Below are 15,365 nucleotides of genomic sequence, written 5' to 3'. Positions count from 1 at the left end.
TCGTCATATTGAAAGTTAGCTTCATTTTATAATTATACTATTAATATGTTTTTGATAAAAAATGTCGAAATTATATGTTTATTTTTAACATAATATTTGGTTACAAAGTATACAAGTATACCAAAACTTATAATGAAGAATATATAAACAGAAAAATACCAACAAATAAAGAGATCACAAAAACAATAACTGTCAAAATGAAAGGTCTGAACAATAATTTAAACATTGAACGTCTGGGAACTTACTTTAGTAAAATTCGATGGCTAAACGATAATAAGTGTCATATTTGGTTTAGTTAGTTTCTATACTGTACATATTCGTTCAATATATTTCTATATACATTTTTCAATATATTTTAGATTAATTTTTTTATATACCTTTTAACGATTTGTATTTAGTACACTACACTTGTGCTAAATTTGTAAAATGTGAAAGTGTTAGAGCATTTTTTTTATAAGATCTCAATATTTAATACTCCAGCTTATTAACATACCGCAGGTCTTAAAAAGAAATCCTTTTCTGTTACAAAAAATTTGTGAAGTGTTTTAAATATTTCAAATTTTGTGAAATTATATTTAAATCATAATTTATGCTTAAAGTTTAACGTAAAGCTTTTATTAAAAATACACGTAGCAAACAATATTTATATATTTTAAGCTTACGCTTATTCACCAAATTACACAACATTTTAATTTAATGTGAAAATTTAATTTGCTTAATTAAATGAAGCAAATTTCTTATATTAAATGACTTTCAATTGTTAATTGTTGCTAAAATTTGAACACAAAACTTTTATTAATACACGTAGCAAACAATTTCTATATATTTTAAGCTTACATTTATTCACCAAACTTAATAACATTTTTATTTACTGCGAAAAATCAAATGATTGGCAACACCTTTTTTATTTAACCACCACCGTTTTATGAAGTTGTGCTCTTCCCAGCATTCGCAAAAATAGGTCAGTTTAATATTGGACGTCATACTTTAAGTGTGTTATAACTGGAATAAATTTTGTCTGATAAAACTGAATACAATTCGATAAGGTAATAATTAAAATGTGATTTTCGTTTTTGTATAAGTAATGCTAAAAAGCTGTTAGTAATACAAATTAGATTTCATTAGCTTTTGCGATTTGTGTAACCGGCTTATTGTTTTGTTATTGGTTTTTCGTGTCATGCCGGCATAAACAAAACTATGTTTTCTTACAAATTTTGCTTAATGAAATATATAAAAAGTTGTACTCTAATATTAAAATCATCTTAATTAATAAAAAAAGAGTAAAATGGATAAAGTGTGTTTTATGATTAAAACATTTTATAAAATTTTTTCACATTCTGGAGAAATCGAAAGCTATTCACGGCTTGTGCAATAAAAGCAGTTAGACAATAAAGAACAAAAACAAAAATAGTGTGAAATGCGTGTTGAATTTGCGCCGACAGTTTTGCAATGTAAACAATTAAAGAAAGGGTGTTTGTTTATATTTGGACTTTGTTGTTGTAAAGATTTGTGCTTATTTTATTATAAAATAAATTGACATCGATATGAACACAAAATTATTGATTTTAATTTTTTAATAATATAATATTTAAAAAGTACATTTATATATCTTCCCTTCAAACTAATATCGTTTAGTCAATGGAAATCAGATGTTCAAAGCAGTGGCGTGTTACGTTCAAATAAGCAAACTTTTTATTTTCAAAGAACCTGAGAACTGTTGCGAAATTACGTACAGTTGTGCTTCGTCGTAACGTTAGCTTATAACATACTTAAATGTTCATATTTAAAATATATATTAAATTAAAATTTACAACGGTATTTTTTTATTTGCGTTAATAATAATAATTTTTGTATATTATAATATATAATATATTCTTCTGCCCACCCAAACCAATAGTATATCGAAAATATTTTTATTTATTTGTTTTAATCATAATGATAATTATAAATAAAGTACAAGCTGCCAGGGCTACCAGCTTCTATTCGAGTTAATTTACATTTAGATTTGTTTATTTATATTGATATATTGAAGATATAGTGTAGGAAAAATGGATTAAGCTTTCGAAAAAAAATATTTCTTTATATGCTAAGACAGACAGCTTGAAATCATATATTTTATAGCTTACGATAAATTGTAGAGATATAGTTGAGTTGCTTGCTCATTTTTTATAAGTGTGGTTCTCTTAAAGTAGCATATATGAGTCGAAATTTCAAATATTCAGTAGCAAACTTGTGTGGCTTAATTGTTTTATATACTTGGCTATAACTTTCAGTTTTTTTATAAACAAAATTTGTCTTAATCTTTACTTTGAAGTAATGCTATACTATATGTGTACGAAGTGAAGCTTTTACCGAATGTTTCGCAACTTTGTTAACTCCTTAACAAACAAGCGTCCCTTTTTAATTACCTTTGTTCTCACTATTTTAGTGTTTCATTCCTACGCGTAGTCATTAACGATAAAAAAGTGAATAAGAATTATTTTGAAGGTCTATAAAAATTATTATTCTTTTTTGTCTATGTAATAATATTAAAGTAATATTTAATTAACGATGCTATTATTATTTAGTTTCTAAATATCTCAATATATTTTCTAAAATTGGTATAGTGTGCAAAAGGGTCTAACATGTCTAATATGATGTAATAGCAAAAAAATATGTATATCGACGCTTAAAACTTCCTTCTAAATTTTTTTTCCTCTCTTTTCCCGTTGGGCAAATTTAGATTATTAAGACATTTGCTAAAGTGTCTTGTTTTTGATCGTATTGACAAAAATATTTTCAATCTTCAGTTTGATATAATGTAAGTGTTAGCGAATATTTTATAAATAATTTATTTTTATGAAATGATTTAATTAACATAAAATTAAAATAGTACAATTACTGAAATTAAAGTGTAAATGTGCAGAATAGAAATAATTGTTTCATAAAAAATATATCTCAGAATATTTATGTTTGAATATTTTGTGAAAGACTAAAAAGTAAATGATCTCTGTATTTACACTTACAATTATAACTATAATTTTGACAATGTAAGCGTACTGCAATATTGTTAATTTTATATTAAATTTGACTTTTAAAGCTTATTATGACAAAAGAAACCATGTTTCTTTATAGACTATTGTTTCAATAGAGACGTATTTTGAACAGTAGTGAATTACAACAACAAACATTTTTTTATTATTTAATTAATTATTTTTATTATTTATTAATTATTTTTATTATTTATTAATTAATTGGATTTTTTGATGATTATTATTGCTTGGCGATAGTCGAAAAAGTTATATGGTCAGCCAAAAATTCAATTAATTAATAAGTAATAAAAAATGTTATTAATTTTATAATTGTATCAATTTTCATATTTTTTTAAAATTTAGTTATAATAATTACTTCTTACATTTTTTTTCTAGAATATCACTTTAAGATGCCACTAGCTACAGCAAAAGTTAATGGAATGATTAATGGTATGACATTGCCCAACAATGTTATAGACGATCAAGTCTTTTTATACACTTCTGAATCCGTTGGCGAAGGTCATCCAGATAAGATTTGTGATCAAATAAGTGATGCAATTTTAGATGCACACTTGCGTCAAGATCCAAATGCTAAGGTTGCTTGTGAGACTGTTACAAAAACTGGTATGATTTTACTTTGCGGAGAAATAACATCTAATGCAGTCGTGGATTATCAAAATGTAGTACGCAATACTGTTAAGGAAATTGGTTACGATGACAGTTCCAAAGGTTTTGATTATAAAACATGTAATGTATTGTTAGCCTTAGATCAGCAATCCCCGGAAATAGCTGCAGGCGTACATGCTAATCGTCCTGATGAGGAAATTGGTGCTGGTGATCAGGGCATTATGTTCGGCTATGCTACTGATGAAACTGATGAATGTATGCCTTTAACAGTAATTTTAGCACATAACTTAAACAAACGTATTGCTGAATTACGTCGTTCTGGTGAATTGGATTGGGCACGTCCTGACTCTAAGACACAGGTTACATGCGAGTATCATTTTCGTAATGGTGCTGCCATACCATTACGTGTGCAGGCTGTCGTTGTATCGGTCCAACATTCTGAGCATATATCTTTAGATGACTTACGTGCACAGGTTCTCGAAAAGGTGATTAAACATGTAATACCACCTATGTACTTTGATGCTAATACAATAATACATATTAATCCATGCGGTAAATTTGTTATTGGCGGCCCGATGGGTGATGCTGGTCTCACTGGACGTAAAATAATTGTAGACACCTATGGTGGTTGGGGCGCACATGGTGGAGGAGCTTTTTCGGGTAAAGATTTCACAAAAGTAGATAGATCGGCTGCTTATGCTGCGCGTTGGGTAGCTAAGTCTTTGGTTAAATCTGGTTTATGCAAACGATGCTTAGTTCAACTATCATATGCAATTGGTTTGGCTGAACCATTATCGATTGCTGTATTTGATTATGGTTCATCGCATAAAACTGAATTGGAATTACTTAATATTATAAAAAAGAATTTTGATTTACGTCCTGGTATGATTGTAAAAGATTTAAATTTGAGACAACCAATATATCAGCGAACAAGCACTTATGGTCATTTTGGACGTGAAGAATTCACTTGGGAACAAGCGAAGCCCTTGGTTATCGATAATAAGTAAAAATACATTTTCATATATACAAAAATTCGAAAAAAATTAACTTTTAGGTATTTTAATCTTTAAAATATGGCACTTCACGTTATTAATTTCATTTTAATTACTAAAAATAATTGCTTTAAGCAATATTTTATTACTATTTTTAATTTTGAAAAAATTTTCACTTAATTTGCTTACAGATATTTTTTAAAAATTTATTTGTAAACATTAATCAATTATAAAATTTTATAAATAAACATATATATGATTTTGTTAGCATGATAATTTTAATATAGATTTGTGATTGATGAACGTGAAATTGTCATATTAAACGAATTATGATTTTAAAATTTGAATATTTAAATTTTTTAAAGTATGAAAATAAATAATAACTTTATAATAATATATAAATATTTATTTTTTTAAACGAAATAAAGAATCAGAATCATATATACCATAAAATAGACAGTAAATCGAATTACACCCATAGTTATCGAGAAAAATATATTTAATAATTTATTTGTACTAATTTAAATAAGTTTATTATTTTTTTTATTTATTACTGCGACCTTCCTTTCTCAAATGTCTATATCACTGTTCACTAGCGTAAAACTTTGATCAGATAACTCAAAAGTTGAATATATTATGAGCAGAGTGGTGTATAAGGTATGTATTAAAAAAGAAACGATATATAAATAGGAACTTTACTGTTTACTCAAGAATGAAACAATCGTAGGTAAAACAAATTTAATTGCCATATCAGATTGACCGCGTATATATTAGTAAAATGTAAAGCAACACGATATGCAATGTATGAGCACAAAGATATGATATAATCATCACTTACTGGTTGGAACACTTAAACTTATCATCTAATATAATCCGAAAATCATTATGCTTTTGTATTGCTATTAAGTGGTTACATTGTGTGAAGAATGCATCACATCTCTGGAACGACTATTCTATATTTTTATATGAACTAGCAAGGAACTAATAATAGTAAATATAGCAATGATTTACCCCATTAATATTTGTTTTCAGATATTTTGATCAATGTCTATTTGGCTGCAGGTACGAACACTACTTTATTCAAAGTCGTATTTTGCCTTACCAATCCATCTTTTTTTTTCCTCTCGCTAGTGCAACTAAGGTTACTGCTTCATTTTTTTATGATGAGCTCATCTTTTGGTTGGTACCGTAAATGTACCATCCATTGTAAAAGCTAAACCGTTTAATCAAACGGGACACTATTCCTCCCATTTTTTGTTGAGCTATAGATATATCTAAGGCTATTATGTAGATGGTAAATATGACGTTTTAGATAGAATAACCGATTCGAAGCAGAAATTATGTTTAAAATTAAAAAAAAACATTTATTAATTTGTGAGTTAAGAATTATTGAAATATTTAAATAGTTTTATAACAAGATATGGAGATACACTAGAATAAAAACTGCAAATAGAGGCTTTCGAAAATACCTTGGGATACTTTGATCGATAACAAACTAATGATAAGTTAGCGTTGGACTCAACCAATAATGGACTGAAAACATGACGACAAACATTAATATTATAAAAACAAAGTGTGACTGGATTCGTGATATAATACGGCCAAGATGAAATAAATATATGGTAAGGGCTCTGGTGTTAAAAGAAATGACAGTAGAAGATGTTTAGCAGAACTAAAACTGACACATTTAGCAGATATTTTCTTTGTGCCAAAGAGAAAGAAATTTAGAATAGGTTATAGCCAATAATTAAATATTAGTTAAGTGCTAAATAATTATTGCAGTTCTCTGGCATACACCTCCTTTCTTGATATCTTTGTGATACTATTTACTTAATTATTTAGCCATAACAAACTGTTACCAGCTTTTGGCCTGACGCAGCATGTCTCTACAGGACCATCGACTGCATATGTGCCTTGTACAGTCTTGTACATCGAGTCCGATTAGTGGTCCTTGACCATTCCACTGTAGGCACGGTTTACCTCTACGATAAAAGTAAATACTAGTATTGCAATACTACTAGTGTTAACAAAAAGACTATGCCCGAAGTAGATATCAAATGCTCTTATAAACTTAGGTTTCCTATGACCCCACTTAAGAGGCCTAAGTGCACATTATCTTTTTGGGAGACAGACTGTGACTTGGACGGTGTCTGTGATATTATTTGAATAGATTAATCAAAATTATGATACTGTACTCGTACTTAAAATTTACACATTTTTAATTTTAGTGCACGGGGAATATTTTGTCTTATCTGTAACAAGATGTATGTGTGCCAGAATATCCAGAATATTTGTTTTTATATCGGCAGACATAAGCTGACATATGAAACAGTTTATGAAATATTTCAGCTAAATTTGCATAATGTTGCGTGAATATCTCGTCGCCACTCCTACATGGAAGCGGCAGGCTTTCCGTTGAAAGGAGGCATGTTGCGGTTTAACATGCCAGCAAATTGATTCAGTCGTTGAGCTCCGCGCTGTTAGCAATTTTGGCGCTTACAACGTAAAGTCCGCCTGGTGTTGTAAATTGGCTGGAGCCGTATGCATATTCAAATGCTAAATGTAATTCAGGATGAGAGTAGGATAAGTGCTTATACCGACATTGGATGCGATAACTGGCTGCATAAGTGATTAATTTATTGGAACAATTTGTTCGCACAGCTGCTGAAAGCTGCATATGATCTTTGCTGTTTCAATTTAAAATTTAAATTCCTCACTGAAGACATACGATTAGTGATTTCACACACATTTTGGGAACTGTTTGTTCTCTTCCATGCCACGGAATATTTATTCAATTTTGTGCTGGATTGTTTTACTCATAAACGTCAGTTAAATTGGCAGTTGCAGCTTTAAAAATTCGATGGGATAGGAATTTACATAATCGATTTAGTGCATAACGTTAAGGCAGAAGCGGTTTCTGGTGCTGAAAGGAAGTGGAAAAAACTGTGACTGCAAGTGTCTGTGAATATGGATGAAGGAAATTTCAATATTCCAGTGGCGTGAAACGTACTGCACTTTAGTTAGTTACATTCACATACATTCGTCAGTCTCTAAGTAAGATTATTTCCTGTTTCCTTTTTAGTTCGCAACATTTCGGTTGGTTTTGTTTGTGTTGCTTTCACATAAGTTGAAGTTTTTCTCATCCTGGTTTTTCATTGCATAAATCCTTTCACACCTGAGCGCATTTTATGCTGCATTAAAAATTGAGAGATAAAAAATAATCGCACCTTAACTGAAAAATGCTGCTTAAAGTCTTATGTGTAGAAAATCTTATTCAGAGTATAAACGTATCCCTGAGCGTTTTCTTTAGACTAACACTGACAAGTCTGGTGCAGTTAATTTGCAGACGAAAAACGATATGGCAGCAGTGCTGATGTTTTGGAAATCATAACTTGACTTAATATCCTGCAGGATATCCAACATATTCTCATGTGAATATTTTGTTTTATTTTTGTTTGCATTTTTCGTTCTCATTTTCACTTTGCTTTTGCTTCTCATTTTTATTATTATTCCAAATAAAAATATGCAAATTTTTATTTATATTAAAATTACTTTTTACTTTCAAATATTTGAGTTTAAATTTTACTTTTTTGCAATATTTCAACTTCATTTTAATTCACACATAGAGTATCTTTCTTGACGTTTCAACTTCGGTTTAACGGGATGTTTTGGTGAATTCTTGAGAAAAACAGGAAGAAAATATAAACAACCCAATAAAAAATAAAGTGAAATGAAAATACAAACAGAAGAAGTGAAGAAAAATAAGAAGGCATTGCTTCTTCTGGGAAAATATATGCGATTTTTTATTGCATTTTAGTTGCTACGTTGGCGGAACGAGCAACCAAGGATGTCGTCGCTTGAACATTTTTAATGCAATTCCTTTGTTGGTGCCGCGTAAGAAATCCTCATACTCCTTAAAGTAAAGTTACTTTTACGATATTATTTCTGAGAAATAATAAATAAGAAAATATGAATTAATATTATGGAAATAATATTATTGCACTTGGCAGTCATAAAAACCCATCATAACATATTTAATGGAACTATTACTAAAATTGGAATGTACACAAATTTAAAAATTTTTTTTTTATATTTAAATATAAGTAATTGATAGAGTTTAGATATAATTTATACTCAATCAATTTTATTTGGAAATTTTTATATTTTTAAAAAAACAAATCCAATGTATTGAAAATATATATCACAACAATAATCTACTCATAAATGTGTTATAGAATTTTATAAACAAAAAACAAGATATGTATTTTCTTTAAAAAATCCAAAATTATGGAGTAATTTTGTAAATAAAACACACAAATTGAAATTTTATTCCAAATTTATTTTATCTCCTTCAAAATATGCTCCTTCTGAAGCGATACACATATGCCAACGTTTAACCCAATCTTCCATACACTTTTTGTAGGCCTGTGAAGGTATGGCTTTTAGTTCCTTCAGCGAATTCTCTTTTACCGATTCAATCGACTTGAAACGCTTGCCACGAAGGGGAAGTTTGAGTTTCGGGAACAGGAAAAAGTCGCACGGATCCAGATCTGGCGAATATGGTGCCTGAGCGATGACAGTGGTGCCGTGTTTGGTCAAAAAATCGCGTATAACAAGAATTTTCCATAGTAAAAATCGCTAAATGCACTTTAGGTAGACTTACATTAACAACTGCTGTAAACAAACTAATTGACAGAGGGCGCTCAAATTTGTACCATATGTCAAGAAAGGGTGTACCTACATAACAAAAAAAAATTTTTTTTGAAACAAAATCCGGGTACTTTTTGAGCAGAAAGTAAAGAACATATTTTGCCTAGTTTTAAATCAAACTAATTATAGAGAAGAAATCGGTTAAGAAACCAATAAACCATTTTAAGATAATTTTGCAACAAATAACGTTTCTACAAACAGAATAGTATTGAAATTTTACAATAAAAAATAAAATATAATAATTTAATTCAATTATTCTACAGCTGGTTTATGATTTCATTCTAATATAAACACCGCAACTGAATTGGTTAATAAAACTTTCACAGCAAATTAGTAAAACTTCAGAAAAATTTGCGAACATAAAAGTTTAGTATGGCTTTGGGTTAGTTAGTTAAGGAGCGCTGACTCTGAGTCTCAAATTTGGCAGGGTACGAGTTCGATTTCTGGTACTTGCAGTCTCAAAAAATTATTTGTGAATTATTAAATACAAGAATTATTTCCAAGACCACCGATGATGAGTATTTGGCAATACTCGACACAGCTGTACGGTCAGCCAAATAACTTTCTAGCTAACTATTTTTTTTTGTTAGTTGAAAATAATTAACAACAGATAACTACAACAGATAATTTTTATATATGCTATGCAAGATAGTAATAAATAAATTCATTTTAAATATTTGTTAATATTTTTAAATAATTGTTTTAAATTGTTATAAATTTCTTTTAACTCCTTTCGGTACAGAAATTCCATTTTTAATTTACTTTCAGTATCCAGACGTGCATAAAAAATGGGAATCGTCCGACCGCACATAACAAAGTGCAGTAACAAATCCTTGGAGTAAGCCAAACAAATGTCAAATATATGTGAGCAACATTTTACAATTATAGACACAAGCCAATGACAAGAATAAATGAAAACCATGAACTGCACTGAAGTTACTTTGGCTTTTGGTCCTTCTCTGAAGTTCGAAATTATTATTATTCCATTCAGTTATCCTTGCATGCTTGACACTGGCTCACAGAGACGGAGCAGCACAACTCGTACATAACAATTACACGTCCATCAAGCTTAATTACCAAAACTGTCAGTTGGCTTTTCTACTCACCCAGAAGTACGGTCCTTACTGTGAAATAATATACGTGAGATTTTGTGCCTAAACAGGCGTAAAGTCTAGTCTAGTCCTATGGCCTTACTTGGCAAATTCAATAGCAGGCGTTGGAAATGAGGCGTTAATGACGTTGACATATAATTACCTGTTGCACTGATTATATTGTTCCATTACAATAGTGGGACTTATAAAAGACTAATTGTGAGTGCTTGTAAAATATGAATGGGTTAAATATTCTTTATGGGTAAGCAAAAATTAAACAACTGTAAAAATTATAAATAAATTACAGTTTTAAGAAGTAAATTCATTTAATTATTTCAAGTGATGAAAATTTTTATTTCAAATTTTAAAATTTTAAAATTTTTATTTCAAATTTTTGATTAAAAAACATTGTATTTTTAAATTAAGAAAAGATTGGTATTATCGGAGTTTCTGGATTTAAATCTAATACCATTGCATTTCGATATTTGTAGGATTATATGAGTCAAAATTCAATATTGAACACCTCATTTCATATTAAACATATGGATTGGAGAAATGTTTTATCTAAGTATATAAAAAATACTTTAGCTTTTTTTTAAATAATTTCAACTACTAAGATTTCTTAATTAACAAACTTATCCAGATAATAATTTAATAATACTTGTTGGTATTAATTTTATTGCTTAATATAAAAGTCCAATAATTGCTAATAATTAATACCAATAATAATTAATTACCAATAATATATGTAAATCCTCTTTTAAGGTAAGTGAAATGTATCTTAAGATTATACAAGTAGTAAATTTTAAGAAGATTTCAAATATTAAAAACTTCACAGAGGAAATTTAAAATTTTATTTAAACTGGGTATATAAACTAGAAACTTAAGCTGGAGAGATAAACTGGAAATATAAACTAGCAACATAAAATGGAAATATAAACTGCAAGCCACGGTAATATATATTTATAACTGCATAATAAAAAACCGGTTTTATTTTAAAATAGATGCAACAAAGGTAAGAGATTAAATCACTACTTTTAAAAAATAAAAAAATTTTATTTCCTCGATCACATCTATTTTTGATCACTTAAAATTATACTGATTTAAAAGAATATTATTACGAAGCATATGTACGTCACAGAAACGATTAGAAAAGTGTGAGATATTAGTTAGTAGTGGTAGAGGGAGGAACGAGTTCTCCTCAATTAGCTAATACAGCGGATTTGAATCCACAAAAACTTCGTAATAGTGGGTAGTAGAGAGAAGGTCAAGCTAGAACCAGCCAGAGGCATTTATAAAGGCAAGAATATGACCAATTCTAATGCTAGAGATATCGCCGAGTGTGTTGAAGAAGGGGGTCCCCAGAAACTTAAGCATAGTTCTGGCTTGACTTGAATATAGACAGGATATTATTTAAGGTACAATTTATTTTCTTTTCAAATCATTAAATTCAAAATAAACTTTTAGTAATCTTTAATATTCAGACCAGCAATATAAAAATGCAGAGATATACTTATGACTATATCTAAAACAACTTGCTCATTTTAAATAAATGGTAAGATAACTACCATCATATTAAATACAGTTTAAAAGTATCACAAAAAATTTTAAATAGAGCTCTACTTAATATAGAATTTGAATAGTTTTATATTCATATAATGAATTGAATAATTGGACTTAACCCACAGAATCTACTTAACCCGCTGTTATAAAGATGACAAATAAAATTACAAACAAAACTTTTCTGTGAATGCAGTATTATACTATTAGTAGCTTACATAAATTTAATATATATTCTTTTTATATAGAATAGAATACTGACTTGTGAGTAATATTTGCTAATAATGCAATTTTTAAATAAAGAACAATTTTTTTTTTAGAAACCCAGATAAAAAGCAAGGTATTGTATATATTAAATAATAACTCACCATTATTATTCAAAATAATATATATTATAATGAATATAAATTTTTAATATATTGTACAACTAAAACTGATTAGATTTTATTTTAGAAAAAATTTCTTTTTTTAATATTAAAATGATTCTCAGTACCCGGATGACAGCTCAATTTTTTGCGACAACATCCAGGATATTGTAGTTTCAAATTCTGTATGAAGTAACAATTCATAGGTGGCGTGGTCGTAGAATTACAACTGCAAGTGTTAAAAAATATTTGCAATATTAATTTATATTAATAAATAATTCCTTTTTCAATTACTCATTTATTTTTGTGTAACCAGTTTTACTATTTAGGCATGTTACTTCAGTACATCTGTAGTGAGGATAATACACTTCATCAGTGTCAAATAAATTTCCTCTATAATAACATTTTCCAGGATAGACTAAGTTTAAAAAGAAATTTTAATTATACTTTCTTTTTGATATCAATATTTATCAACTTTCTTACGCGGATGACTAAAGTAGCCAACATCATAAGCCATAAATGAAGCTGGCATGAAACCTGCAAAAATTATTCCACAGAAAAACAACCTCATCTTTCAACTAAAATTCAAACTAACTTTATTTATGGCACACAATGACTTAGAAAACAATATAGAAATCTGGTCTATTTGTATATGAATAAACATTTCGTTATCATAAATAATATATTCATAAAGATAATGCCTACCTGATTGTATGAATTGTTATTATTATCTGAATTTAGAAATTGTATTAATGAGTATTATATTTAAAAAAGATTTAATTATTCTTTGTAAACAAATGTATTAAGTGAGAAAAAAGTGTATATTTACTTTAAAGACCTTTTAGATACCCTACGCACATAGTATATTTACATTAAAAGCAAAGTGTTCATATGACCAAAATAATAATTTCCTAAATTATATATATATATATATACTTCTATATAAACATTTTCAATTTAAGAAACTACCAATAAAAAAAACATTTATTGAAAGAACAGCGGAATTGGAAGTTAGGTACATTAAAATTAAAGACCTATGACAATTATACAATTTCTTTAGGAAATGAATTGGAAATTGGAAACCTCGAGACCGAGCCACGCTCAAGTTGAAATGTAGACACACCAGAACAACGTAGTGTACATATTGGGCAATTCGAGTTTCAAAGGAAATTTAAATGTCAAAGCACTTGTGTATATTAAACTGCATGGACGTCTCCGAACATTCTTTCTTTCTTCTTCTTAACCTGGCGGGCATCCTAAATATATACCTTCTAAAACTTATCTGTTTAATAAACCGCGTAGTTTTGTTTTAACACATAGAGCTGTTGAGTATATGGCCACAAAAATCGGGTATATATTTTTCCTTTAAGTTGTGAACAACTTGTTATGTTATTTAACATTTTAAGTAAGAACTTTTTGTTTGGTATTAATTAAAGTGGAAAATAGTTTTTAAGAAAGAATAGAAATTATAAAAATATTTTCTATTCATTTCTTTGGTTCGTTAAATTTAAATTATATATAGTTGTAATTTATTTTATTTTTTTTTGCCTAAACGTCCAGTTATCGTAAACAACCAGAGCTTTGTCACCGTCATGCCAACACAACCAAATACTCATGCCATGCCCACAGTATATCGCTAAATAGCAATACCAGGACTGAGTGATGACTAGTCATCGGCAAACCTACTATATACTTAGCCCTACAGCTCTCTCTCGATGGCTTAATTCCCCGTGCGCTAATAGAGTAATTAAATTAATAAAATAAAAATAATTAAATCAATAGAATAATTAAGTCAATAAAATAAATTTAAAAAAGATATTAAAATAACCAAAATAAATACATAAATTAAAAGGTAAACTAATCCGTATTGTTGAGTTAATAATTTTAGTATATGTCCATAGGAATAAACAAAGGTTCTTCGGGAAGAGCATGTCCTTTGAAGTTTCCATTTATGCGTTTCGTCTGGGAACTTCCCAGATACATCAGAGTGGAGAAAAATAGCAAAAACAACAGTCGTTAGTTGTGTGTCTTTACACGTGTTTCGACAAATTAGCCTTAATTTATTAGTTAATTTTTATAAATGTTATTGAAATATACTCAAGTTTTATTTAATAATTCTAAAAAAAAACATTGTAGGCATGAATAAGGATATAGAGTAAACAAATAGGATTCTTTTCCATAATAAGCTTTATCACATTTTATATGCGTTTTTTTTATTCAATATCATATACCGGCCTATTGCCTTTCTTTATACTTTCTATATCATGAAAGAAATTCCTATTTCTCTTTTTACAAAGTAATCTTCTTTTTAGTGTAATCACTACCTCGTAACCTAAACTTTCTGTGTGAAAAATTGAAAGGATTTTGAAATCGTAAACATAAAAGTCAAGCAAAAAGTACATATTCTGTGAACAGGAAGAAGAATATATTGTATAAGATAAAATTTCTTTAATCCAAGAAAGGTAACTTTTGAAAATAATATGACAGTTTTAGTGAAAATAGCTAAAAAAATAAATGCTTCTGCTAGTGTTGTTAAATATTGCCAATTTATTTCTTATTTCACAACCTTTACAAGTGTTCTTAAAGGTTTAAAATGATGATTTCAATGTTTAAAATAAATGCAGTAGTCAAACTCAAATTGAATGCCATCCACAAATCCTTGGCCAAACGTTACCATGACTAGAACACTTAAGTCTTGAGTTTGTATTAAAAAAGCAATTAAAGTCATTCGTTTCTTATACAAGGTTAAAGGTGCAATACGCTTTTAGTTTCCGCTTTCTTATGTCCTATCCAATCCTCAGATTTTTATCCTTTAAAATATTTTCGATTTCGTTTTACGCAAGCTGAAAGTATCAATTACCTGAAGTGGATTTTAAGGTTTCAGCTTTCCTTTTCTCTATTGTGCTTGAGTAGTTTTTATTTTTCTGCTTTCCTCATCTCTGCAGCAGAAAAGTATGCAACAATTTTTTATGTATAAAAGTGCTTGCTTCTTATTAAAGTGCTTTAACC

The 15,365-nt window shown here is 28.5% G+C and overlaps 1 protein-coding gene across 2 annotated transcripts; it reads left to right on the top strand.

The window, feature by feature from the left end:
- Positions 1-949: 949 nt before the first annotated feature.
- LOC119672397 (S-adenosylmethionine synthase-like) lies at positions 950-4,704 on the top strand. 2 transcript variants are annotated; one of them, XM_038083432.1, is made up of 2 exons: positions 950-1,046; positions 3,408-4,704. In XM_038083432.1, exon 2 carries the CDS (start codon positions 3,422-3,424, stop codon positions 4,643-4,645), a length of 1,224 nt encoding a protein of 407 aa, XP_037939360.1. In that variant the 5' UTR covers positions 950-1,046; positions 3,408-3,421; the 3' UTR covers positions 4,646-4,704. The 2 variants fall into 2 exon arrangements, with proteins under 2 accessions (XP_037939360.1, XP_037939361.1); XM_038083433.1 differs by lacking the exon at positions 950-1,046 and adding an exon at positions 2,759-2,800.
- Positions 4,705-15,365: the final 10,661 nt, after the last annotated feature.

Source organism: Teleopsis dalmanni, chromosome 1 (assembly GCF_002237135.1).
Source record: "Teleopsis dalmanni isolate 2A chromosome 1, ASM223713v2, whole genome shotgun sequence".
Classification (NCBI taxonomy): Eukaryota; Metazoa; Arthropoda; class Insecta; order Diptera; family Diopsidae; genus Teleopsis; species Teleopsis dalmanni.
This window is presented reverse-complemented; position numbering and strand designations above follow the sequence as displayed.

Excerpts from the sequence above, each read along its gene's own strand:
- LOC119672397 (XM_038083432.1), top strand. The coding sequence starts at position 3,422 with ATGCCACTAGCTACAGCAAAAGTTAATGGAATGATTAATGGTATGACA.